Genomic DNA, 27,336 nt, shown 5'->3' with positions numbered 1-27,336 from the left:
CGGCATCCACCATTAGTTTCTTGGTTCCACTGTGAGAGTCAGCTTCGGCTTCTGCCAAAATATGGCAGGCGACAACCCTCTATTTTGAACCAAAGCCCGCGGAAGACATTGGTTGGAGAAACATCAAGGATTTGAAGAGTTTCGAAAATTAAAACTATTGGCAGGCGAATCATAAAAGATTAGTTAATGGGCTGCAGATGCGTGCATCATGTTATGCTTCGGGGTAGGCCGGGGACCGTCATCGAAGCTATGGCTCGCGGAACATTTGACACAGCGGCAGCAGGCGTCGGTCGCTTGAAACTTGAGAGTAAAAGCCTGTCAAGGATATGCTTCCACAAATCAAACTGCATTGCCGACAATGCTGTTCATGAGACCTGTCTTAGTGAAATCAAGGAGCGATGTGTATTCGATCCCCATTGGTCGAGAGTGATTGTCGAGAATGAGTGTTCGAACGCAACGAACAAATGACCGGACCCGATCAGTTTCTACGCTGCGTATATTACTCGGTATTATTACATTACGTCCATTACGCCTATTACACTGGTACTAGTATTTTACGCATCCGATACAGCAACAAACGCCAGTAATAATAGCTATCACGTGATACTATCGTCATGTGAGCCCAAGGTCTCCCCGGATTTTCAGTGTCGTCACATGTCGCCAAAATGCGCCCGCATGAAATCCCTCCACAAACCTTCATGCCTTCAACATAAATCCGGCACAGCCAGTAATTCCTTCTTACCGCAACCTGGGAACTGACAATGCTCAAACAACTAGCGACAGCTGTATCTTATGTCCGCGCATTTGACTTGGCAAAAGAATTTTGATTCAAGGGACCTCGAGAACCTGGGCGGCCTCAACGTGGATTTGTTGAGTCTGACAATGCCATCTCCTGCAGAAGGATAAAACTGTATATTTTGGCGCATCTTCCGGTGGATGCGAGAAACCGCACGTTGAACTCCATACCCCATTCTTGATATACTGGCACAATGGCTGTCCAGTCGACGTTGCAACCTCGAGAAGACCCGTTGCTCCTCCTGTACACCCACTACTCAAACCTGCTACGCGCTCGGTTCCGGAAGTCCTCCAAAACTACAAAGTTAGTCGCAACTACTTTTCTTCTGTTGTCGATAATAGGAAGTGGATATGGAGGTTATAGGTGGTGGCAGGAATGGTCGAAGGAACGGGCCCAGGGGAACCGTCTGCTGAGAAAGAATTCTGGCATTCGCGGCAAGGATGGTTCGCGAATAATATATGTCCCGTACAGATCGTCCGTCTCCTCTTCCGATACCTCAAAAGTCACTATTCGCCCGACGAAACCTACTACATTTGATGCCCACCGGCGGCTTTTCTTGAATCCTCCCAGAGCGGCTGGCCTCGGTGATGTATCGTCCATGGTGTCACAAATCCCGCCACTCTCCACCAAGCCAGGCTTGAATCTAGCCTTCTTGCACCAGTTTCTTAGCCTCCTAAGTATCATGATTCCGAGATGGAGCAGCAAAGAAACCGGGTTTTTGATCGGCCATGGCGTTTTCCTTTTGCTCCGGACGTACCTATCTCTTGTTGTAGCGAGACTTGACGGAGAGATTGTGCGGGATCTAGTTGCTGGCAGAGGAAGAGCTTTCATCTGGGGCCTCATCAAATGGTGTGGCATTGGAGCTTTCGCTTCTTATACGAATGCCATGATCAAATTCCTCCAATCCAAAGTATCGATTGCCTTTCGAACCAGGCTCACTAGGTATATACATGACCTGTACCTTAACGATAACATAAATTACTACAAACTTTCCAATCTTGATGGAGGAGTTGGTGAATCGGCGGATCAATTTATCACCCAGGATCTCACACGGTTCTGTGCGGCCTCTGCGAAGTTATATTCTTCCATTGGGAAACCTCTGGTGGATCTCTTCGTTTTCAACTATCAACTTTATCGTTCACTTGGACCTCTCGCACTGGCGGGTATTCTGAGCGGCTATTTCGGCACAGCAACTATACTCCGCCGTGTTTCCCCACCATTTGGAAAGTTAACAGCGGTCGAGGGTAAAAAAGAGGGAGATTTCAGAACCCTCCACTCTCGACTCCTAGCAAATGCTGAGGAGGTGGCATTCTATGGCGGGGCTGAGATGGAACGTGTGTTTCTCACCAAGAGTTTCAAGGATCTGCAGCGATGGATGGAAGGAATATATAGCCTGAAAATCCGCTATAATATGCTTGAAGATATGATCCTTAAGTACTCTTGGTCTGCTTTTGGATATCTCATCACATCGCTTCCTATATTTCTACCTGCCTGGGGCGGTCTTGGGGGTGTTTCTGAGATGGCTTTCTCTTCGGAAACTTCTGGGAGGGAGAGGGACCGAATGAAAGATTTCATCACAAACAAGCGTCTTATGCTCTCCCTAGCAGATGCAGGTGGTCGCATGATGTACAGCATTAAGGATCTTTCGGAATTGGCTGGGTACACTTCCCGGGTATACACTCTGATTTCAACTCTCCACCGCGTGCACGCTAATGCATATGCCCCTCGCCGTGGTTCTCACCCCGAACTTTACTCCCTTTCTGATGTGCAGGGCACGATCCATAGTGGCTTCGATGGCGTACGTCTAGAACATGTTCCTGTGGTGGCACCCTTTCTCTTTCCCCAAGGTGGTGACGAGCTTATCGAATCATTATCCTTTATTGTTCATTCCGGTGAGCACCTTTTGATTTCCGGTCCCAATGGCGTTGGTAAATCTGCTATTGCTCGCATAGTCGCTGGGCTCTGGCCAGTTTACCGTGGCCTAGTAAGCCGACCTAGAAACTTTGGTGCGAATGGTATAATGTTCCTTCCCCAGCGCCCGTATTTAAGCATAGGCACCCTTCGTGATCAAGTCATCTACCCCCACAGCGAAATGGACATGCGAGAGGATGGAAAGAGCGAGGCAGATCTACTTCAAGTCCTCAACGACGTCCATCTCGGCTACTTGCCTGACCGTGAAGGTGGTTGGGACTGTCGCAAGGAGTGGAAAGATGTTCTGAGCGGCGGCGAGAAACAGCGCATGGGCATGGCCAGGCTTCTCTATCACGAACCTAGATATGCGTTTGTCGACGAAGCCACCTCTGCCGTTTCTTCTGACGTCGAAGGCTTACTCTACGAACAAGCTAAGCGACGCAACATCACCCTAATCACAATCTCCACGCGCCTTTCGCTTAAGAAATACCACACATTCAATCTCACGCTTGGCCTGGGAGAGGATGGTACCGAATGGGAGATCGACCGGATCGGAACGGAGAAGGAGAAAATGGGCGTTGAGAAGGAGATACAGGAGCTAAGGAAACGACTGGATAAGGTTGAGGCGTGGAAGGTTCGGAAGCAGGAAATAAACGACGAGCTGTGTAAAGTATAGGTGGCTAAGAGTGAGGCTGGCGAGGCTGAACTAGCTCCCCCTCCTTATCAAGCAGGCAAGGCAGATACGATCGAACAACATCAAATATGAGGACGGAGGGAGATACAGACACCGTGGAGACTTTGGCTGGTGCTATAGAATAGACCATCTGCATCGCTTTCTTTAAAATGAACACTAGTATCTGGCTTTGTATTTGTGCAGTACATATTATTATTAAGACTTGTTTTGTAGCTGGTTACATTTTCTTGGTGCACTGTCGTAACTAACGTGCATATTGTTATTCCAGTTAAAACCCGTTTGCATTTCCGAACAAATCCATTGAACATCGTATGATACCTGAATGAGTAATCTCGCCGATGACTGGATCATGTAGTTAAGCGAGCGAAGCGTTTAGCCAAATTGTTCTTTGCAAAAACGCAGCCGAACATACTCACATCCCGGTTCCGTCTTTTCAAACATTGGTCCTACCACCCATTCGCCCTCCTTGTGCAGCATAAGCAGCCAACAGGCGGAGAGAAAATTAGCACTCTGCCCTCCCTCTTCGCATAAGAAACGACATTTATCTGAAGTCATGAGAAAACAGCGAATCATACAAAATCAAGAAATTGGAATCTACGGAAGAGCAGCCAGGCTTTATCATGACACAAGTTTCATTCATACCTATCGGAAATTACGCTCTATTCTCTAAACATGAAGCTCAACGGGCTAGCGTCAGCTGGCATTTATGTCAATATATAAATATCTGTATTATGCTCTCCTCTAGAGACATTTTAGTCGATTTAGGAATCTATGTTGCCCCGCGGCATATCGATGTAGCGAGCCCAACAAGGGAATTTATCTATACATACACATATATACTTTTTAATAATTTAAAGCCACAGGATAGCTCATTGCATACCCGCGACTCCCACAGGATCGGACAAAGCGGAATACTTACTGAGGAGGATTATATCACGATGCTATCGAATATTCAATCCATCATCCCTCCGGGGATTTTTTGGATACCCATTGTTCTTCTCACTTCTCCATTCCTCCTGACATGGTTGTTTACTAACCTGAAGGCACGGCGGGGATTCCGAAACGGGGGCGAGCCTCCACTGATTCCATACACGATCCCATGGCTTGGCCACGGCCTTTTCTTCCGTCGGGGCACAACTTATTTCTCGTCTTGGGTTAGGTTAGTGGAATCATGCTTCCTCCAGCCGGCTGCGGTGTCCCTTAATCACTGACCCCTGTACACTTATTCTAAACCTGAACCTCGTCCCTCTTCTTGGAAAGCTGGAGTCGATATACTTTCCCTGAACCTGAAATGATAGAGAGAGAAAAAGGAAGATGCCAGTAATGGTGTGGTCCATCACTGAATGACTTTTGCTTATCACGTTTTGATCCCGTTTTTTGTTAGGAAAAAATATCCCGATGTGCCGGTTTTGAGAACGTTAATCGCAGGGGACTATTTGTATCCTATTTTCGACCTAAAACTGGCAAGCCAGATAGAGCGCCGCCCAAAGGTGTTCACGTTCGATCCCATCGTGATACTCGTGAATAAGGCTATTGGAGCTCCCAAAGCAGACCTTGATATTCTTGCGAATGGACCTCCAAGGTCTACTGACGGTCAGAATGGTAATGGCGCAGGCCGTGGTATAATTCCAGAGCTCCATCGACAGCATTTCCCCGGTCTTAATGGCCCAGCTTTACCGCATATGATATCTAAATTCAGTGAGATCTTGACCGCAAACTTAGAAAAGGAGTTTCCAAGGAAAAGTGGTGTCGACACCGGGTCTTGGGTAACGCTTGATCTCAAAGAATTTTACATGCGGCACCTCACCCTTGCTTCGATACCGATGTTAATGGGGACGCGTCTGATGGAGATTTGGCCCCGAGCCTATGAAGACATGTGGGAGTTTGACACCCACGTATTGACGCTTACGTTAAACATGCCTAGGCTATTAATCCCGAAAGCATCCGCTAGTCGAGACCGGATGGTCTCTATCATGGAACGATGGGAAAGTGAAGCATACAAACATCGAGATTTCTTTGCAGTGGAATCGGAAAATCCGGCCTGGGACCCCTATTGGGGGGCTAGACTGGTGAGACAAAGGCACCGCACGTTTCTGAACAATGGTGTCAGCAAACGGGGTCGAGCCGTTTTTCACTTGGGAGTTTTGTGGGCGTACGTTGTGATGTTTTCGTTGTATATTTCTTCTCTCCATCTGCTAAATTGCTGATTATCGTTTGAAATAAGAACAATTAACAACGCAGTCGCAGCCGCGGTGTGGATGTTGATGCACTGCTTGCTAGACCCACACCTCGAACGGCGAGTCCGCTCCGTAATCGCTTCGGCTCAAAATCAAGACGGCACGCTGGATATTGATAGTTTAGCTTTGGACAAGCTCATCAAATCCCTATTTCTTGAGACTCTGCGCTCATATGTCTCAGCACCCTCACTACGGTTAATTCTAGGAACAATTGAACTTGAGGGTTACACCTTTCGCAAGGGAGGAACAATAATCGTTCCGGGACGAGAACTGCAAATGCAGGAAAACATATGGTCCGCTGGCGGGTCCTTGCCGGGGCCTTTGGAGTTCTGGCCGGAGAGGTTTATCGACAGTGAATGCAATGACGATAGAGACATGGCAGCTGAAGCTATTGGGCATACTAATTCTCAAGATGAAGTTAAACGCGATCTTGTCGTCAAAAACGAGGTGAAGCTATCGGCAGATGCGATGACGATCCCTGGTAAGATACGGTCGAGGGAAATGCGAGAACGTATGAACTGGATGCGTCCTTTTGGAGCAGGCACCACGCTTTGCCCCGGAAGAAACTTGTCAATGTATGAAATGATTATTGGTATGGCGACTATGCTGTCGACATTTGAGATGGAGGTTAATAAAGAAGCCCTACATTCGAATGGAATGCCACAACCAAACTTTGACGTATCAGGGGCATTGCCCCCTGACAGGCCGTTTATTATTAGAATGAGGAGGAGAACTTCTGTGCACTAGGAGTCTTGGAGACAAGTTGGTGGCCGGTAAGGTAGCAAGTTATGATAAGGCGATTTGTTGTGAATATGAACGGTTAGTTATTTGGCATAGTGGCGATCAGTGAACCGGGATATTTATGAACGCTGATAGGTCCATTCTCGCGGGGCTGGCTTTAGAGCAGACAGCCTAAATGTCACAGTTATCCTTTTCTTGGTTCAAGCGTGGTAGATATCAGAAAAAAACGAGCAATTCCTTAATCTATCAACCCAGGCCATCCTACAGAATCCTCGATACAGATTCCACACTTCCCATGATAAACCCCTCATCATGAATGAAAACCACGATAGCCTGGTCACCAGTTGCTAACGGGTGTTTAAATCCGAAGCCAAGCGGCTTTGAGAGTGACAGGCTCTGGTTCTGGCGAAATCATTGTGATGGTAATTCGTCCTCTTAGATGTGATGTTTTGCGTGCTAGGATATCAATTCTGTCATAGTTCTTCAACAGTGGAGTCCGACAAGAGCATGTCCCTGCCAATTTCTTGATGAACTGTCAAATATTAGTATACATTTGGTTGGTGAGATCTCATTGCAACTTACCTGCTCCCATGCAGATGCATGGACTCTCTCCATTTTTATAGTTTGCCAGCTAATGTATGACAATAAGAATCGTGATATCTTCTATAACCAACCTCTATATGAGGAGGAAGAATGAGTATCTTATACCCACGAGAGCAGTTCACGTCAATCCCAAACGCATCGACCCCGCTGTCACTCTCTTGCGACTGATACCTAGGTATATACACACCTTTATGCCTGGTATTACCCGACGCAGATTTGAATTATTAGAAATTCTAAACGAGAAAGAATTAAAAATCTTCATTGCATGACGCCTGATGAATGTTCAATTACACTTAAAGCGACGTAGTTAATCATGCTTGGTGATTATTACCACAGTGGTCTCATCGGGGGGAGAATCCTCTCATCCAAAGATGGTAGCTCAGTTGATGGACCGCTTTAGTTCACTTTGTCCAATTAATAATATTACAATGGGCGGCTACCCTGTCGGGCAAGATCATACATGTTGAAACAAACATGTATGAAGGCACAAGCACACATACACGATAGCTTTGAATGAGGGTTCTATGTAGGCGCACGGTGAAAAAAAAGAAGTCTCTGCTTCTCGGAAAGTTATATGGCAGTTCTTTTGAGTTATATCTGAGAACGACCATTCTAATGATCAATGAGTGGTACGATTTTAAATGGAAGCAGACAAATTCTAGTATCAAATAAACATAAAGAAATTGGGTCAAAACACTGTGGAAAGTAAGAAATTGAGGGGTCTGCTCCTCATTGCCTGAGGGATGAAACATGTCTCATTTGAACTGAAGTTCAGCAATCTCAAGTTGAAATATGAGTCGACCAATCATAATAACTGCTTCATTTCCTCACGTGACTTATATTCAATGACTTTCAATTTATTTCTTCATTTATTATTCCTTTTTCTTAAACAATTCAAAAAACGCATCAACACCATCATTTCAAGAGAACGAAGCAATATAAAATGAAAGGAAATTCAACCACCTAGCTTAGTGATTTTTTATACATTTTTTTCCCTGATAAACCATGCCGCCTCTCAACTTGCCGCATGATGACCAGGACGGCCTCATCGAAATCCCGATCGATAAAACTTTTAGTGATGGGGATAAAACTATCTGGCCGACACATGAGCGTCATGAAAAAGAAGATCCTAAGCTGTACCTCGTGAAACTCGCCAGTTTGTGGATGAAGGAGAGAGGGGAGGCGAAAACAGGTTAGTGATGATGCTTCTAATCCTTTAATCATATAAAATATGCAACTTCCTTTGTCGAGCTATTTTGTTTTTCAATCCTCGAGTTGAATTTTTGTGACTCTCTGGATTATGTATTGTGATGTGTGATGTACTGTTTACCCCTTCTCTCGTGGTTCTATCCTTATTCCAAGATAAGGAACACTTTATTGGGGAAGATTACAAGAATAATTTTAATTTCAACAATATGTATTTTCTTATTATATCATATAATTCAGAGCCTCATCTATATCCATTTTCAGCTCAAAATTTCATATATCGGGCTTGCTGCCACGTCGATTTCCCTTCTCAATAGTTGCCATGTTACCAATTAACACATAACCGCTTAAGTATAGGGAAACATTATATTCTTGACCAACTGCCTGAAGGATATGTGTATATGTCCCGGGCACGTCAACACCATCCTGATCTTGTTAGTAGTATCTTTTCCAGTGAATTGGAATGATGTACATGCATGAACAGAAGCTGATTAGCAACATAATATCAGCGGGACAAATATCTGTTCGGTCACCCGTCAGGCTATTACTACAACTCTCCAAATCGATTCTGGCCTCATTTTTACTATCTGATGAATCATGGTGCCACTCCATGCCGCTGCGAACCTTGTCGAGCCAAGAAGCAGTTATTGACAGTTGACGACGGGTCTGGAATGGGAAGCCAGAGACGTAAGCCTGGGCCTAAACCTAAACCCAGATTAGGTGAATATCACATATCCACAAATGGCGGAATAAGAAGACCAGGTAAGAGATCATTTCCGCCCTTTTATGGAAATCTATCATGTCTATATTCATCGGATCGTGGCAGCTAACGCTAGATTATGAATATAGGGCGTCACAAAATGAGAAAATATGTAGCCGAAGATGAAGAGGGAACGCCAGATGTGTTCAAAAGTCTCGTAATGAAGTTGAAAGCTTCAGTTACCCTAGATGAACCGATCAAGGAACCGTTAAGTATGGACTGGAGAGCCGAGCGCAGTCAACTTCAGGACCATATCACCAGAATATTTATGCAACATTCGTTCATCCCGCGTATTGGTGAACTTGTTTTATGTTGTTTTTCCTTCCGGGGAACAGAGTTAAAATACAACCCACGTACTGAGAGCTTCGAAATGTATTGTCGGAAAACGAAGAAATTCCTTGGAATCCCTGAATGGCGAGCAGGAACTGTTACACAAACTGCGATGGAAGCTCCAATTCTCGAAGACGTAATTACGGAAACAAAGAAGAAATTGGCTGTCAACATGTCTGGCTTCCGGGTGGAGACGTTTCCGGACCCAAATAGTACAGATAAGAGCCTCTCAAGCCAATACAAATACGTGCCACTGAGCTGCATCCGGCCTCTTAACTATTGGCAAATATTTTTGCAGGGGATCCCCCCCGGCGACTACCACCCGTCTATTCAAAATGCACTCACGATCATGTCTTCTTTCTCAGTGTTGGATAAGTACCATTTTAAGGGAAAATGGCCGGACGCTACCGTCTATTGCAAAGGAATCTTCATTGGCTCCGAACTCCTGATCAAAGGCGACGGTGTTCGACTCATGCCGCGGTCAGAAACGCCTTCGGCAGGCCCATACAACCAAGTTACCGATGTGCTAGTCATAGAGAGCATTCACGTCAAGCTCCGAAACTGTGACGCAAATATGTCCTCTCCGCTACTGTGTGAGTCAACAGCAGTTCGTCTCGTGGGTAAAACTTATACCCTTTCACCCAAAAATGCTCATAGAGAACCACAATCGATCGACCCCCCAAAACCACTTACTGAAGAGGAGGTTATTGATTCATTTGAATGCGTGGGAATGCGAGGGTACGGAACATGGTACCGTATGCACCCAAAAAGGCATAGCATTCAGATATCCCTAGATCATGTTGTTGGTCGTTGCTACGAGTCAGAGCTCATGGCCCTAATGTTTGACGATCTCTCTCTGGGCCTGGATCTTGAAGGCGTGAAATACGGCCGTGAGTATGGTCGATCAACTGATCAACGATTAAGTCCAGGAAAGAAGTGGTTTTGCGGGGATTCCAGAGTTGAGGCTCTCGCCCTCGAAACGTTGAATCAGCATGAAGTGGGCATATATGATGACGCCAGGGATGTAAAGATGTTCCGCTCAAATTTGAGGATAATTGATGGAACGGCGACCAATGCGGACCTCAGGGATGCTAAAATCACCCGTACAACGGGCAGACCACGGGCCGGGCTCATTGGTGGCAGAACTCCGTCAACCACTTTTGAAAGCGTGGGCAGGATGAGCACCCTAGTTTCAAGTGCGCTTGGGCCGCTAGAGGCTTCTATTATCCCTAGCCCTATGGATCTTACGTCCGCTCCTGCTTCGGATGTCCAGGAACTGGACTCCGCGGATTCTTCTGAGAGCGAGACAAGTGACGAGTTGGCGAGCGGATTTCCGTCGATGCTTACGGTCCGTGGTGGAACGGAAGAGAGCGAAGGCGGCGACTACAAACCCTCCAACACTGGGCCACAGGCGAAGCGGATTAAATACATGTGAATCCTTATTTTCATTATCATGGGGTGGCGGGTTTCACTCTTTCTCCCATTGCATTAAAGTGCGGCGTTTGTTTGCTATGCGATCGGCTTCTCATGTTTAAGGCGTGATATCTCATGAGCGAATTGGCCTTGGATACTTCCCATTTCGATTTGTATTCCATCTTTGGTGTTCTCTGGCATGAGCCTTCCTTTGCCCTAACTTGCACTCTGCTTTCGGCTCTGCCCTTCTTCTACCCTTTATTGTCTGCATTTGCGAGATACCTCTGTATACTATCCCCCTTCAGCACGACAGCACCTCCTGCAAATGACGGGAAACGTGTCAATAGATCACGTTATTGTTTGATTATTTATTTGTATATTTTTGTGACGATATCTTCCTTTTCTGCAGCGATGATGTGCAGTGATGATGTGCACAAATTCCTGGACGACCAGATCATAGCATTCCAATGAGAAATCTCATTTAAATACATTAATCATATTTAAATACATTCATCGTAGGAGCTAAACGAACAATCCGGAAAAGATTATATCAAACACGTCGCAAGTATACAATACATACCCCTATAATTCATGTATCATTATCATACACCTAATGATTCCTCTCCACCACTTCCCTCGCAAAGTCCGCAAACGTCTTCCCTTCCTGCACCTCGTCTCCTAAATTCGGTTGCGTAAACACTGCCAAGGTATTCCTTGCAACCTTCCCTTTCACATTCTTGTCTCCCCCTTTGACGAAATGTGGCACTGCCCGGAATTTTCCTTTGGTAATCAGCTCCAACGCCTCCCCGGTCTGAAACGCCAGACAATCCTTTGGGATGTTGACCTTGACAACTTGTCCCGTGCGTGAGCGGATATACAACCCCGCCTTTGGATCCGGGGATTTGGGCAATTCGGGGATACTCCTGATGTCGCGACCATTGCTCGATACGAAGGATGAGGGTGGATGTGCCTCTTCATCAACGAACATGGCAGAGGTGAGTCCAGTAAGACAGCTATGATCAATATGCGTGGCACACCAATCGTCTTCATCTTCCTCCTTATCGTTATTGCTCTTTTCCCCTTTACTATTCCCCTGGTCCACCACAGGAAAATAATGCAATAGTCTCGCCTTAGTCGTCAAACTTGTCTTGACAACATGCTCCAAATACCCCCGTTTATACCCGTCAATATTAGCCAGCGCATATCGATCACAGGCGCGCGCTACCAATGCCGCCGTGTCAATGACCAACGCACACAGTTGCTCAATGCTACTGCGGAAGGTGGGCAGACGTCGCTGATCCGGCCAGATATTGGGGGCCGTGTACTGCGGGAAATCGGGGAAGTCATCCGCCGGCGCATTTTGCAAAGATGGGTCCTGGTAGAAGGCACAATTTATATAGTAGGAGCCCTTGAGTGTATCGAAGCGGCCAGAGCGGAGGGTTTCTTTGCCACAGGACCAGCCCACGAGGTATTTGGATGCCGGGCTCGAGAGGGCGTCTGGTGAGGAAGGTTGGCTTGGTCAGCTCCGTTTCTCTCCTAGGCAATTTGTTTCTTTGATTCAATGATCAGGGATATACCCAGCTCCTCTTGCGGAAGCGTCGCTACATAAGAAGCATTTGACAAGGCTTCAGCGCGCAGTTCTTTAAAGCGGGCGGGGAGGTCTTTTACGATGATGATGCCGAGAGATGAGGGGCCAAAGGCTTCAGTTAATGTTTCAAATGAAACAGAGCCTTAGATATATATATATATATTTATAGAACGTCAGCGATGGAAATTGTTTTAGGAGACTCGTCACATAGAAAGAATTATAGAAATGGATCTACCTTCTTCGAGTTCTTTGAGACTCACAGTAACTGGGTCGCCAGGGATGGACGCAGATGAATTCATTTTTTTAGATCGGTTTCGGCTTTCCTGTCCACCTCTTGCGATCCCTTTTTTTTTTTTTTTATCAAACCTAGTTAAATATGCGGATACAGGGGCCTTGGAGGAGGGTTGTCTTGGGTTGAAGCATCGGGCATCGGCTATCTCCACCGTCTTAAAATGTTTCATCTATGATAGCTTGAGTAGAGCCTATTCCTACAATGCAATCCCATTGGATTCCAGGCTTTAAACCAACAAACAGTGGTTGAGCGGGGGCGCCTATTTCTGCACTTTTAAGTCGCTAAAGTTCAGCTTGGAACCAGGGAACTGTGGGGAATGCGATGGGTCCGGGGGAGCAGTTAATCACTGTTTATACTGAGAAAAACTCTAACAATTTATGCGATGATATAAATTAGCCGAGATCAGTTCTAGTTTTCATATGTGCAATTTACTGAAAGTAATGATTGAATCAATCTCTAACACAGAGAAGATAGAAGCCTGCCTGTAACTAGTCATTTCTTTATAGTTATATTTAACTTGTTATAGATTTGTATTTCTTCGACACAGCAACACAATGACAACAACAACAACAACATACAACATGTAAATAACAGATAACAAGTTTGCACACTTGCAACTGTCTCAACTCTTTCATCACTTCATCACTATCATCACTATCATACTGTAGTCTTTCATGTTTGCTTTCTCATTTTAAATCGAGATTCCACTCTTTAACTACTCCAAACAGTCTTTCAAATGGACTCCGACAAAGTAAAGTCCGAGTCAAGCGAACAGCCAGGGGTGACCTTTTCGGCTCCCTCATTCTATCAAAAACTCGAGGCGCGCCTTGAGGAAATCAGAAAACAGCGCGCTGCCAACGTGAAGTCATCTGCAGACACCAGCATGAAAGCAGAAGAGACTGCAACTGTTGTCGCCGTCGCCACAGACACTAACCTGGAGGCAGGGGAGACTGCTACGTCGGCTGCTAGCCTCCAAGAGAATGACAAGCCAGCCGGTCAGCCGGGGCAAATTCCAAAGAGAAAGAGGCCTGTTGATCCTCTTCCATGCACATGTGCTATCTCTGAAAACTGCTGCAGAGCTGCAAGGGATGGTGTGTCAGATTGCCGACTCAATTCAGGGACCCTTGGCCATCCCCCAAAGCGCCAGCAGAAAACCAGAACCCCTTTCCTCAGCTCATCGTGAGTATAAGAAAAGGCGACTCCTTTTTTTTTTTTTTTTTTTTTTTTTTTTTTATTGTCATAACTACTCCGGACTAACTATTACATAGCACACGCTTCATTTCGACAAAGGAAAAAGCTCGACTCCAGCGATCAGCGGATGATGTTCTGAAGATTCTCGCACTCTTCAACAAATCAGCCACTGCATCCGAGAAAGAACGTGCTACTCTGTTCAAAGAAACTCGAGATCATGTCCATCATCTCCAATTCTATGACATTGAGCCAGCATTCCCTTCTGTTCTTCAAAAGTTCCTTGATCAGGACACTGGTCTCCCTGCCATCATCAAAAGCTCTACAGTTCCCTGGGATGTCAAGCTGGACTGTGAAGCTATTCTCAACCGCTGGGAACATGAAGACTTTGACCCAGACTTGCTTCGTGGCATCATCACTCGCCAGGTTAGTGGTCCCCCGACTAGTGGAGCGCAGTCGGCTGGGAAAACCACCAAACTCGTAACCTCCCGCAGCTTTGACAAGATGTTCAAATTCAAAAAGAACAGCCTTGTTGTGGGTAAAAATGACCTGTACAATGGTCAATGGTTTCCCTTGCAAATTATTGCAGTACGCGATGGTGCACATGGTAATATTGAAGGAGGAATCTCTGGCCGGAGTGGCCTTGGGGCTGTTTCCATTGTCCTCGGCTCTGCGGGAAACGGATATCCAGACGTTGACGAAGGAGATACAATCCTATACTGTGGCACACGTGGCAAGGATGGGGTGGCTTCCAGTGGGACTAAGCTCTTAATTGAATCTTTCGAGAAGAAAATCCCCATTCGCGTCCTGCGTAGCTGCAAGCTACCAAAGATTAATCCCTATAGGCCCGCGATGGGGTTCCGGTATGATGGGCTCTATGATATCCATGGGATGGAGGTTCTGGACAAACCGTCAATGTTGCATAGGTTCAAGCTGCGACGAATCCCCGAACAGACACCCATTAGGTATCAGGGAGATGAGAAACGCCCGACAAAGAGGGAGCTTGAGGAGTGGAAGAGGGTTTACAATCTTACCGCGATCTGGAAGGTGAATTAGTTGAGCGATTCTGAATTTCTCGTGATGCTGGGAGCGGGCTGGCAGGCGAGGATGGGGTTGTGTAAGTTTGTCATTTCTGATTTGCTTTTTCTTCATCGCTTTGCCTGTTGCTGACGTGACAATTTTCTTCTGTAGCCTCTAGGATACGCGCATTTACAAGTTTCATGTTGTTGTCACCGGGAGTATAACAGGCGACAGTCAGATATCTTCGGGTGGAAAGTGTTTTAATTGGAGTTGTCACGATAAAGATGGATACCGATGTAAATAAATGAGAATGGAAAGATTGAGAGTAGGGAGGAAATTAATTTTAAATATCATACATGGCTTCGGCCAGAACAACTTTCCCTGTCCCCAAGTATTCGCAACTGTTGCAAACTCCATGCGCCCGTTCCGAACAAATTGTCGGTCAAAGGGAAAGCAAACCCCGCAACGCCCAAATATATGCAAATTTATATAAAGGGGGGAAAGATTAAATAAGAGGAAAGTATGCATATGTGACCCTTTCCACCCTTTTACAGAAACACCTTCTGCGCCTCTCTGGGGTGGCTTTCGTTCGGACAGTATGGACATTTAAATTTACCCCCTTTGCTAAGCCTCATGAGAGATTCTTGAGCAATGACATGGCCGCAGGGCATCATCATTGGTGGGTTTTCGTCTGTCGTCTGCTCTTTTGATACTGGGCAGACGAATATCGAGTGGAATTGATAGGAGGGTGGAAGAGGGATTTCAACCTGCATTTATTTAATGATTAGTGTGTGGAATTACGGGGAAGTAGGAAAAATAGCCTCTTGAGTGGGGGGAAGGGAAATGTTCTTACGGGAAGTTCGTTTTGAGACGTCCATTCGGTCCGTTTTTCTTTCATAATTGTCTGCAGTTTGAGTAGAGTTGGCAGCGCTATTGCGCCAGCTGTGGCTGCTATGTACAAAGGGGAGTCGGCTGACAGGCCTAATAGCGAGCAGAACTCACGGGTAAAGGAGTGCGCTACATCGGTCCAGGCGGAGGGGTTGTTGAAGATGGCTCTATAGGGCGAGGCTTCCAGATTAGGGCAAAATGCCATGGCGCCCATCAACTGTTGAATTTCCGGCAGATGCCTAGTCTGGAATGTAGAGAATTCATTCCTGGCATACTCCAGTGCCAATTGCCGTCCTGATGCCATGGGTGTTTGGGGATTTTTGCCTCCATGGAACAACCACACGAACTGCAGCCTGCACAGTTCAAACTCCAGATTGCTCCCCCTTGCTTCCAGCAAATGCCGATGTTCCGACGCCCATTGTATGGCTGGAAGTAGGTTTTGCTGTTTTTTCAACTCATGTAATATTTGATACATGAGAACAAACTGTTTTCGGATCTCCCCAGACTGCATCTGCTCCATTTCAATTATGACATCGATGGAGTCGGAGTCTGAAGTTTCAGAAGCCGGTTGTGCGGGTGTTGGGTTCTTGGCTACTTCTGATAGAAATGTAGAGGCAACGGAAAATTGACCCTCTCGTAGAAGGTGCATGGCAATAGCTCTGTTGACGAGCGCTGGCTGCGCTGATAGAGCGTCATAAGGAAAAGGCTTATCTTTGAATAACTATGCGATAAAAAACAGTAAAAGATCAGCTCTGCATTCCAACCACACACACACACACACACACACAAAAAAAAAAAAAAAAAGAGAAAAAGGGGAGAGAGGGGGAGTGAGGGTCCAAGCTCACTTTATCCAGAGCTTTGGTATACTTGTTAAGTCCACTGTGGGCATCCTTAAGGCTCTCATTAGTTACATCGAAAGAGGCTTTGACGGGATTCTGTAGCTTTGCCAAATAAATGGAGGCTGAGCTTGGATCTAGGCAGAGCGAACATTTAGCATAACGCCCTCCAAAAAAAAAACCATCCCTTGAGATCTGAATATCGATACCGGTATGGTTATAGGTGTGTGTGTGTATGTATATTTATGTAAGTGGATCAGCTCACCCCTTGCGATGTTGTCCCTAGCCTCCTGGAGCAAGTCAATTGTCGCCTGGACATCTTTGATGCTTTTTCCGCTCTGGGCGCGCTTCCAGAGCCGCTGATGTTCCTTCTGCAATAAATCCATGTTCGCCGGTGGTGTGGTGGGGAAGTCAGCATTAAATGGAGATGTCTTTGGTCAGAGCTCTTATCGGTTTTGCGTAACGGCGGACATATCGGGGAGCTCAGGATTTGGCATCGAGGTCATAGAAATCGATGAATCCCTATCGGACGAACTCCTAGACATAAACAGCGGTCTGTTGTTTGAATGACTGTTCCCCTCTAGACGGAGTATGCTGCTCCAGGTCATGAGTAGTTTGGCTCGGTTAGCAGGTACCTAAGGTCATCAGAAGTTGAAGAGCGATTAAGTTCCCCAAGGTTTTGGTTGGTTCGAGCTCCACTTCGCAAGCCGTTGTAACATACTGTCATGTAACAATGAAACCACGAGAGACATTGCACCAGGCTGTGGCGCAGGTGAGTAGTGTAGTATTGTACTGTGCTGTACTCTTACTACTTGCACTGGAAAATAGCGTTTTGGCACGTGAACCCAGTGCAATAGTCATGTACCGTATTGTAACGTATTTAACTAACTATATTAGTCATTCCCCATCTTGTGACAATCACAGCCACTTGTGACATCAGTGGTTTCGTCTCTGACTTTCATTAAGACATTCACGTTTACTTCACAGACAAATACTTTTTAGTATTCCACAACTGTTGTTATCATCCGTTCTTTGAGGATGCCTGCCTTTATTCCCAGGCTAGGATATCCTCCATCCAACTGATGATGGCCCTTTTCACTGTTCGCTTCTGTTTTTTTCCCTGTCCAGGCCTCTACTGCCATCTCAAAGACGTTGGCGGGCATTCTCCGTTTGGCTGCTGCAGTAGGTGCTTTAATTGACCCTCGCTCCACGGGCAATTGATATTTGTCCGCAAGAGCACTGCACAAAAGACACCTCGTTATTTTCTCCATCTGCCATGGCCTATCCCAGCGACCTGAGCAACTTTCCCTCAGCGTCAGGCACCGCCAGTGCCCATCTCGATATAAGAACTCCCCATGGCAGAGGTTATTCCACAGCTCCCAATCATATCGAAGTGGCAGAAGGCCCCTCCCCTAAATACAACCATCAAAGGCTTGTATTTACAGATCCTGTTGCTTTCCGTTACCTGGAAGAGGATCCTTCTACGGTAGTCCTGGATCGACGTCGTACCCTGACGGGCTATGAAATTTACATTGTGGAGCAATGGGCGTGCTCCAGGGTACATCCTACGTTTGTTATCAACACATATACGGGCGATCCTTCTCATTCTGCTATTGTGGCGGTTCTCAGTGTTCCTACGGACGAAAATGCCTGGTCTCCTCGGTTGAGGGTTTACTTCAATGCGATTTCACAATTCCATGCCCGAAAACGAGAAACTCCCCTTGGTATTTTGATGGTCACGAATCTCAGCAGTTTCCCGTCCGCATTGACCGTGATACCCGTCCCTGATGGCGATGTTAAGAGACATAGGGATGATTTCATTGTTAACGAGAACCTGAAGCGTCTTTGTTGTTCAGGACGGGCTGGGATGAACTTGAGGCAGCCGACTGCTACTACGCAAGCCAAGTTTTATCAGCTATACAGGACGAGTGAGCGTGTGCCGTTCTACTCAGCAGTCTTAGAACTGGTGAAAGAGTGCCAGATTGCATTGACGATTTTCGATAAGCTGGTCCCCGAGTATGCGGACGGATTGCTCTGTGATGTGACAGAGAAAGCCATAAATGATTGGTGGACTGATACTGGAACTGATTTCTTCAATATCGAGCCAAGCGATGGAATCCTAGGGCCGACCACAGTTTCCGCATTGCTTGGGACGTTGATGGGTGCGAGAAATCGCCTAAATACCTATGGCGCTCCTGTTCCCAAAGACGTTTTTGATGTGGCTGCCTTAAAACGGGGAATAGCAAGCTTTCAAAAGTCCCAAAAGCTCGACGGGACTCGCAGGCTTGATCGACAAACATTAGATCGACTCCACCGTGTTACTGCTAAGGCTGCGAGCGGGGATGGTTGGAATGTACCGCGGGCAGTGAAATCCACCGTTGCTGAACTGGGAGGCAAAGGTGGTGAAATGGTGATGGGTATTGTTGGCGGGCGTGACAAAGCTGGGATATCGGAGGTTGAAACAATAGATATGGACCGGTTTGTGCAGCTGGTTAGTGGAGAACGGTCAAAATGGCTATGGCATGGCAAGCCACGCAAAACAGGCAGTGATATCTTTCGTCACGTTTCTGGTGAAGACTCGATGGTCTTTACGAACGATGATCGTGGCGGATACAAGTGGGTTAGTAGGAAAAGGAGCAACACTACATCAGAGTATAACTCTGGACGACCAAGTCTCGAAACAGAGCATTCCGGTAGACTACTTGACTCCCAAAGCCATATTTATGATGACAAGGAACAACCACTAAAGGGTGCCCTTAAGCGTACAGTCACGGGAAAGGTATCAGACGCCCGTGCCGGATTTGGTAGATTCCGGGATGCCGTTGGCTTACCTGGTCTCCGATCTCATCACCACAAACGATCTAGGGAAGGGACTGATTTTGAAACTGACCTGTCTGGTCATCCAAATGTCGAATACCCTTCCGGATTACCCATTATCAAACTGGCAGACGAAAATGTTCAGGAAGTAATACGACCGGAACATCAGGACGATACCGCCCAAACTCTGCGCGAACGACTCCCAGTAGAACCAAGCCCTATCACCGATTCCATCTCTCCCAAACATCGCACGAACCACGATGAACTCATTTCCAATGATGAACATTCAGATGCGGGTGAATTTCAACCCAGCGAAGACCAAGAGGCTGCTATCTCCACCGAAAGAGGCGGCAACCTTCCACTCAAGAAAGTCCAGGAGATACCAGAAGAGTTACTAGGTGTCACCCAATCATTCGACCTGCCTCTTCGACGCCCACGAAGCCTCGACATACTTCCTTCAAAAGTTTCAAATCCCCAACGCAATTCCCGCTGGCCCCGACATCTATCCTTCAGTGTCGTGGAAGACACCATTCTTGTCTGGAACAGCATTGCAGATTGGGACCCAACCCTCAATACCGCAAAAGAAGCAACCCCCGCCACAGCAATGCTGCGAGAAGACATCCTCGCCTCCGACGTGCGGCACTTTGGTTGCAAGATCCACGACTTACGCGACAAGATTGCGCCCTGGGTCGAGGAGCAGGTTAGCGCTGTAGAATACATCGATGCCCGCGCCCAGGCGCGACTGGAAGAGCTCAATTCCACCTACCAAGAAAAGACCGAGGATTTCGGCATGCTCCGGACGCGCACTGCGGATTTGGTTGCGGTCGAGGGGTCCGGGCTCTTGGAGGCGGCGAAGAAGGTTGAGCTGCTCGGTGCGAAGCTTGATTATGAGATAAACGTGCTGCAGTCGAGGATTGAAGATGTGGAGCTCAGCGTGAGTGATTTTGAGAGACATATTGTTGGGCTTGAGAATAGGGTTCGGGACCTGGTTATGGATGAGAAGCGGAAGGCAAGGAAGTCGTGGATTAGTTGGGCTCGTGAGTTTTGGGGACAGTGATGGAAGTCAACAGAAGATTCGCAAGGAGAGGGTTATTTTTCTTTCAACATTTGTCTTTGTTATTTGTTGCATGAAGGCGGGTATATAATGGCTTTCACCTTTTAGGTATTTTTGGGAGTTACCAATTTTTTTTTTTTTTTTTTTTTTTTTTTTTGCTGTACTATTAGCCATATCATTTAGAAGTGATCATATACTCGGAGTTTGATGTACACATAGTTACGTAGCATAGCATGGAGGTCAATAACTTAGTGAAAGCGAACCGAATCAACAAGGTTTACCATGAGAATATCCTTCACACAACCTGCAATTACATGACCCAGGATGTGGATAGATGTGATCGATGCAAAACCCTGCTTAAGGCAAAAAGACCGTCCCGACATGATAAAAAAAAGTCTTTCTTATATAAAAATACATAAACCGCACATAAAGAACTGCTGGTTCCGATTGAAAAGCAAAATGCCCCAGTAGATGGCGGTATCGTATAGAGAAGATGTGAAACCAAGAGACTCTCTCCACCCCCATATCCATGGATGACAACCTTCACACATGAATACATTGACACAGAAATGCGACAAAGGAAGATGCTCGTAAAGGACCATAGCAGTTTTCCACACAATCCTTTCCCCCTTACTCCTAACAGGTCCCCTGCCAAGAACACCAGATCCATCCTCCAATACGTCAAATCCTTCATGATCCCAAGGCATAAAAGCTGTTGCGCTGATACCTAGTAAGTAACCCAGCGAATCGGGCCGAGTAAATGGGATCCGACTCATCAGACCAAACCTCTCGCGCCCGCATCGTCATAGACAAGGAAGATTCCTTTCCCCCCCCCCCCCCATCATCCTTTTATTTTTTTTCCCCCCCCCCCCCCCCCCCCCCCCCAATTTTATAATGTCCCTTCTTTTCACTGGGTAAATATATATATATATATTTTACATTCCGAAACCAGAACTGCCTGCACCACTCTGCTGTCCCATAGCCTGTCCCTGCATCTGCTGCATCCTCTCCGAAACCTTCATGTTGACTTCGAAGAACTTGGCGACGCAGCGGTCGAGGCAGACGGATTCGCCCTTGTTTAGGTCCCCCTCGCGGTAATCGGGCGGTATGCATTTTTTCATGCAGGAGCTTGAGAGGCTGGTGGTGCGGGGAGGAGGTGATGGGTTAGCAATTGTTGTGTTTTCTTTTTATATTGGGGGGTTCTGGATGTTGCGTTTTGTATATATATATATGTGTGTGTGTGTGTGCGTGTGTGTGTAAACGGCCTCGGCTGGTGTTCCGGGACGGGGAGAGAAATGGAGAGTGAATGGGGTTTTCTATGTGTAATGTGTCTTTTGTTAACTCACCGGGTCATCATATCTGTGACCATCTCGACCTCTATCTCAGCTCTGCTGATCCTCTCCTCCGAAGATAACTTCGGTTGGCCTCCGAATAGGAATGACATCTCGAAGTTTGGGGGTTTATGAGGTCACGGTATGGGTTGCGAGAGGAAAGAGGATTATCCGGCGGATGCGCCGGTGGAGGATTTTCTTGCAAGAAGTTCTATTTGGATATCTGTGTCGAGCCAAAACAAGTTTGGAATGGAAGGGGATGCTCGTGTGGCATATGGGCTTGGTTGTCTGTTGGTTGTCGGTGACGCCGTGTGAAGCCCCGCGAGGCTCTCGATGAAGTCTCTAAAGGTCCGTTGCAGATGACTACGCAATTGGGTTTAGCGCAGAGGGATGGAGCAGCAGAAAAACTTGGAGATGTTTGTTTAGCTGAAGAGAAATAGTAAATTAGAATCAACAGACTTGCCTATTTACGATGACCTCCTGCAAGCATATCTATTCACACACACATTCACCTCATGTCCCAAATTCCCTTCTCTCCAGCCATTGATCCTCCCAATTGAGGCAACATTGCCAGCTGAGCACATGCGGACTTCCTGCTCTCGCTGGGTGTCCCAGGCGAACCTGGATAGGTCTTTTTCAAGGTATGTTTGTAGATCTCTCTCGCTCAGTTGGCGACCTCCAGGTAATCTACGACGATGAGACAGCACATTTACAGAACCGCTGCAGATAATGCTTGGGGGATTTCATCATCGAGTCCCTTTTTTAACCAAGCAGAGGAATCAGGACAACGTACTCTCTGAAAATAATCAATGCAAATTTTACATCGCCTTTCTCTCATGGATGCCACTCTTTTTCCCGGTCCTGAAGGACAATTGCTGACCATGTAAACGAAACCAAAATTTCAGATGCACGCGGTGCTCACTATCACAGACCCCTGTTCCGTCATCATGTAGAATAACGACACAAGCCTTTCGCTCAGTCCGTTGGTCGTCTGCTAATACATCCACCCAACTGAGATCAGAGAATAAGCCGTGCTGGAAAGATCGAATCGCACAGCTTAGAGATGTCTATCCAGATCCATATCCCCGGCTGTCAGTTGACAAACGGTCGATCAGCTGCGACGAATTCCACACCAGATATAACTCCCTAGCACCGAACGAGACCGCAGAGCAGGACAAAGTGGTTATCTGTGGTATGTGCAGGACATGCATGACATATATATATTTGATCTGAAGAAGCAAAAAGGGCATGCGGTCATTGCTTACTTTAGGTGATTAGGCAGAATCCAGTCTGCGCGGAGTGCGGGGAGCAAGTTGATATTCCTTGACCTCGTGCAGAATGGCCGGAAGGTGCAGATCCTGTGCAATCAGCGGCATATGGATGCCATGGGAGTGACACCGGAGAAGTTTAAGCAGTTTTACCATCTACTAAGGCGGGGAGATGTTTTATGTATGTTCTCTTACACCTCAATTCTGCTATTTTTTCTTCTATATAACATTACACATTGAACATTAACGAACTGGCTGGGAGCTAGCTGTCATAGGAAACCCTCACCGAACGGGCCGCGGTGAACTGTCCGTAACCGTCTCCGAGCTGCCCAAGCTCATCACACCATGTCTACACGACATCCCACTGCGGGTCAAAGAGCAAGAAACCTCTCCGTATGATAGACACGTTCAGCTGCTCTCCTCCCCCACAGCGAGTGATATCCTTCGAACCCGGTCAGCCATCATCCAATACATACGCAACTTCTTCTTCAATCGGTCGTTCATGGAGGTGGAAACCCCAATACTTGCTTCTGTCGCCGGCGGTGCGGTAGCCCGGCCGTTTCAGACATGCGCAACTGAGTTCCCAGACAGACCTCTGGCGCTAAGGATTGCACCGGAGCTATGGCTTAAACGCCTTGTTGTTGGCGGGTTCGATAAGGTGTTTGAGATTGGCCCGTCGTTTCGGAATGAGGGTACGTCGTTATCCATACATACGTTTCTTTATCTCTCCAATGATATTATGTATCTCTGGCCATCCTAACTGGGATATAACGTCTCTTCGCCCCCCTCTAGGCCTAGACAACACCCACAACCCCGAATTCACAACCTGCGAATTCTACCACGCCTACGCGGACCTCGAAACACTAATCTCCATCACTGAATCCCTCCTAACAGGGCTGTCCCAACACATCCACACCCTCCATCAAACCATCCAATCCTCCCTCTCCCTACCACCAGCGCCCTTCACAACACCCTTCCGCCGTCTCGACTTCATCCCGGCCCTCGAACAAGCAATGTCCCACAAACTCCCCAACCTCACCCCAACCTCCACCCACAACCCAACGACCCAAATCCACGAGCTATTCAACAACCATCTCAATCAGCCCCTCCCCTCCAACCCCACCCTCCCCCGCCTCCTCAACCGCCTAAGCTCCATCTACCTCGAGCCCCAGTGCAAAGAGCCAACCCTCATCATCAACCATCCAGAATGCCTCTCGCCGCTCTCGAAGTCATTCATACACCCCCAATGCGGGCAGGTGGTTGCTGCACGGGCGGAGCTATTCATCGACTCGCGTGAGGTGATGAATATGTACGAGGAGGAGAATTCGCCGTTTGAGCAAAGGAGGAAGTTTGAGGGGCAGGTTGGAGTTCAGGGGAAGGAGATGGGTTGTGGCGTTGGTTCTGGAGAAGGGGGAGGGAAGGTTGGTGATGAGAGTTACTTGCGGGCGTTGCAGTGGGGCCTGCCGCCGACGGGGGGTTGGGGGTGTGGGGTTGATCGGCTGTGTATGCTGTTCACAGGGGCGAGGAGGATTGGGGATGTGTTGAGTTTTGGGAATTTGCGAAGTGTGACGAGGTCTGAGTAGAGATGTTTGCTGGGATGGCAGGAAGCAAGAGAGAAAATCAACACCAGCAACGTTTTTATACAAGGTAAATTTAAGACTTTTCTCAATAACCACCTCTTTTATATTTTAATATTCATACTATTAAACCAAGCATTATAGAGTGATGGTGAAAAAACATAAATATTTTTATATTTTAATATCAAAATATTTTTTATTAACTACATTTATAATTTTTATTCAAATTTTATGAGAATTAAATGATTGATTTCAACAAAAGCTTTCAATTTAAAGTATTCTTTATTTAAATTTTAACAATTGTAGTAAACTAACATCTGATTGAAAAATTTTTATAATCAAAATTCTGTAACTAAATTATTTTGCTGATATGTAGATTAAATTTTTTTTATCTAATTTGTGTAAAACATTTTCATATTTCTAGCTTTTATTTTCTTTTCTTTTCTTTTCTTTTTTCTTTCTGATAAATTTATCTTTTTCATATTTAATACGTTTTTTAAAAATCAGTCAACTTTTTAAAATTTAATTCAAAAATACTTTTATTCAACAGCTCTTGTTGAAACTAATTATTCTCTTAATTTTTATAAAATTTAGATAAGAATTATAGATGTGATTAATGAAAATATACTTTTCTTCAAAATGTAGACAATCATCAAAAGTTTTTCATCAATCTATAATACTTGATGTATATAGCATGGATATTAAATATGAAAGAGATATATTATAACTTCAATCTAGCATAGATAAACAGGTGTTTGATTGCCAACTAGATAAGCTATATAAATGAATACTAAGGTGATTCTAAAAGAGGCCTGGAGAGTGATCTTCTTATATGCCATTGCTAGGCAGTTTCTCTTTTCAAACAACGCCAGTTCTGCAGTCCAGTAGCAGACATTGAACTTCAGAAATAAACTCTAACAAATATCAAAAGATTTCACCTACTCATTGCTGTGAAAATTCATGTTTTGCCTCACATGAAAACACTGCTGATTTTGATTTTCTTTCAGTTTCATACCCACACCAAAGTTTGTCTAGACATGACAGAAAAAGTGCCTGTAGAGCATAGTGTAAGATAATCTCTGTAGACTACGGTAGAACTAGCTGGGTGTAACGTAAACCGCCACACAACGCACGCCGCCACACAACGCACGCCCCAAAAAGCCGATTTTTGAACCCAACCTTCCACCTTCAATCATCTACAACATGCCAACCAAAGAAGCTGTAGAGCTCGCAGTGGCTGAATTCCTTTCGCAAGAGGCTGGCAATTATACTACTGTTGCAAAAAAATACGGAATTCATCGAACTACGCTTATGCGACGCGTTACGGGCAAATCAGTGTCTCGAGAAACTGCCGACTCCCTATATAGACAGAAACTTACGAACTCTCAAGAGGAAGAGCTTATTCGATATATAAATCGTCTTACGGACCGTGGCTTTCCTCCTACACCTCGAATTCTTCAAAATCTAGTTGAAGAAATCCTTCAGGAGCCGATTGGCGAGCATTGGATCTCTAGATTTTGTCAACGCCACAAGGATCGCATCAAAAGCCTATATTTACGAGCAATTGATCAAAAACGCAAGAGAGCTGATAATTCTGAGTATTTTCAGCACTTTTTCCAGCTTGTATTTGATTGATTTTTATTTACATTGCCTGCAATTTAATGAGGGGTTGCTAATGCTTGAGCATCTTAGCTAGACGAAAAGGTCAAAAAATTCAACATTCGACCATCTAATACGTGGAATCTTGATGAGAAGGGCTTTCTTATGGGCGTCATGCAAATCAGCAAGCGAATAGTCTCTGTACAGCAGCTTAAGAGCGGGAGCTTGCTAGGCACGATTCAGGATGGGAGTAGAGAATTCATCTCTTTGCTAGCCGCCATATCAGCCAGTGGAAGGTCAACGCCGCCAGGTCTTATATATCAGTCAGACTCCGGGGATTTGCAAGATACGTGGCTAGAAGATTTTGATTCTAAAGAGCATGAGGTCTTTTTTGCTGCCTCCCCGAACGGCTGGAGCAGTGATCAATATGGATTACATTGGCTGCAACGGGTCTTTAATCCTCATACAAAGGCTAGGAATGGAGCCTGGCGCCTGCTCATCCTTGACGGCCATTCTTCTCATGTCAATATGAAATTCATCAACTACGCTGATCAAAATCGTATTATCCTTGCTGTACTGCCGCCTCATTCAACTCATCGCTTGCAGCCTTTGGATGTTGGTATTTTTGGACCTTTATCAAAGGCATACTCTCAGCAGGTGGATTTATTCTTACGCTCAGCAATGGGAGGTGTATCCATTAAAAAACGCAACTTCTTTTTATTATTCCACAACGCCTGGAAGCAAGCTGTCACGAAGTCAAATATAGAGTCTGGATTTGCTGCTACTGGCATTTATCCTCTCTCACCAGATCGGGTGCTTAGCAAGCTTGCTAGACCAAGCACTCCAGTCACAGCAGAGCCAGTCACACCCACTACCATACGAGGACTGCGACGGGCAGTTAAGAAGTTAAATCAACGGCGAAGAATCTCTACTGGGTTCCGAAAAATCGTTCATGCTAGTGAAAGACTAGTTTTTGAAAAAGAGATTTTGCAGCATGAAAATAAGCTTCTATACGAAGCTTTACGAAAGGAGAAGAAGCGCCGCCAACGTGGAAAGCCTCTAGGTCTTGTGGATAAAGAGAATTCGCGTGCTGCTCAATTCTTTTCACCTTCTAGGATTGCGGCAGCACGTCAGCAGCTTGAGACCGACGAGGCTGCTAAGATTAGTGAGGCTGCTGAAAAAGCAGC

General features: G+C 46.1%; 9 protein-coding genes across 9 annotated transcripts; 5 read left to right on the top strand and 4 right to left on the bottom strand.

Annotated features, from left to right (window-relative positions):
- Nucleotides 1-989: 989 nt before the first annotated feature.
- PADG_11673 (uncharacterized protein) lies at nt 990-6,385 on the top strand (the record flags this gene model as incomplete). Its single annotated transcript, XM_010761601.1, has 4 exons — nt 990-3,377; nt 4,259-4,560; nt 4,786-5,553; nt 5,626-6,385. 4 exons carry the CDS (start codon nt 990-992, stop codon nt 6,383-6,385), a joined length of 4,218 nt encoding a protein of 1,405 aa, XP_010759903.1.
- A 352-nt stretch (nt 6,386-6,737) lies between these two features.
- PADG_03888 (uncharacterized protein) lies at nt 6,738-6,994 on the bottom strand (the record flags this gene model as incomplete). Its single annotated transcript, XM_010760924.1, has 2 exons — nt 6,738-6,911; nt 6,962-6,994. 2 exons carry the CDS (start codon nt 6,992-6,994, stop codon nt 6,738-6,740), a joined length of 207 nt encoding a protein of 68 aa, XP_010759226.1.
- Nucleotides 6,995-7,987: 993 nt separating this feature from the next.
- Nucleotides 7,988-10,713, top strand: PADG_03887 (uncharacterized protein; the record flags this gene model as incomplete). The annotated part of the gene is made up of 4 exons (XM_010761338.1): nt 7,988-8,174; nt 8,546-8,622; nt 8,698-8,950; nt 9,038-10,713. 4 exons carry the CDS (start codon nt 7,988-7,990, stop codon nt 10,711-10,713), a joined length of 2,193 nt encoding a protein of 730 aa, XP_010759640.1.
- Nucleotides 10,714-11,301: 588 nt separating this feature from the next.
- On the bottom strand, nt 11,302-12,578 carry PADG_03886 (uncharacterized protein; the record flags this gene model as incomplete). The annotated part of the gene is made up of 3 exons (XM_010761337.1): nt 11,302-12,188; nt 12,269-12,421; nt 12,515-12,578. The coding sequence occupies 3 exons, from the start codon at nt 12,576-12,578 to the stop codon at nt 11,302-11,304; spliced, it is 1,104 nt and encodes a 367-aa protein (XP_010759639.1).
- Nucleotides 12,579-13,307: 729 nt separating this feature from the next.
- Nucleotides 13,308-14,815, top strand: PADG_03885 (uncharacterized protein; the record flags this gene model as incomplete). The annotated part of the gene is made up of 2 exons (XM_010760923.1): nt 13,308-13,750; nt 13,840-14,815. 2 exons carry the CDS (start codon nt 13,308-13,310, stop codon nt 14,813-14,815), a joined length of 1,419 nt encoding a protein of 472 aa, XP_010759225.1.
- A 512-nt stretch (nt 14,816-15,327) lies between these two features.
- PADG_03884 (ubiquitin-protein ligase RMD5) lies at nt 15,328-16,889 on the bottom strand (the record flags this gene model as incomplete). Its single annotated transcript, XM_010761336.1, has 4 exons — nt 15,328-15,546; nt 15,633-16,388; nt 16,513-16,640; nt 16,769-16,889. 4 exons carry the CDS (start codon nt 16,887-16,889, stop codon nt 15,328-15,330), a joined length of 1,224 nt encoding a protein of 407 aa, XP_010759638.1.
- An 890-nt stretch (nt 16,890-17,779) lies between these two features.
- On the top strand, nt 17,780-20,377 carry PADG_03883 (uncharacterized protein; the record flags this gene model as incomplete). Its single annotated transcript, XM_010761335.1, has 1 exon — nt 17,780-20,377. The coding sequence occupies one exon, from the start codon at nt 17,780-17,782 to the stop codon at nt 20,375-20,377; it is 2,598 nt and encodes an 865-aa protein (XP_010759637.1).
- A 932-nt stretch (nt 20,378-21,309) lies between these two features.
- PADG_03882 (mitochondrial import inner membrane translocase subunit tim10) lies at nt 21,310-21,818 on the bottom strand (the record flags this gene model as incomplete). The annotated part of the gene is made up of 2 exons (XM_010761334.1): nt 21,310-21,511; nt 21,721-21,818. 2 exons carry the CDS (start codon nt 21,816-21,818, stop codon nt 21,310-21,312), a joined length of 300 nt encoding a protein of 99 aa, XP_010759636.1.
- A 723-nt stretch (nt 21,819-22,541) lies between these two features.
- On the top strand, nt 22,542-24,556 carry PADG_03881 (lysine-tRNA ligase; the record flags this gene model as incomplete). Its single annotated transcript, XM_010760922.1, has 5 exons — nt 22,542-22,588; nt 22,659-22,897; nt 22,984-23,154; nt 23,240-23,665; nt 23,766-24,556. The coding sequence occupies 5 exons, from the start codon at nt 22,542-22,544 to the stop codon at nt 24,554-24,556; spliced, it is 1,674 nt and encodes a 557-aa protein (XP_010759224.1).
- Nucleotides 24,557-27,336: the final 2,780 nt, after the last annotated feature.

This window comes from Paracoccidioides brasiliensis (assembly GCF_000150735.1).
Source record: "Paracoccidioides brasiliensis Pb18 unplaced genomic scaffold supercont2.4, whole genome shotgun sequence".
In the NCBI taxonomy this organism is placed as follows: domain Eukaryota; kingdom Fungi; phylum Ascomycota; class Eurotiomycetes; order Onygenales; family Ajellomycetaceae; genus Paracoccidioides; species Paracoccidioides brasiliensis.
This window is presented reverse-complemented; position numbering and strand designations above follow the sequence as displayed.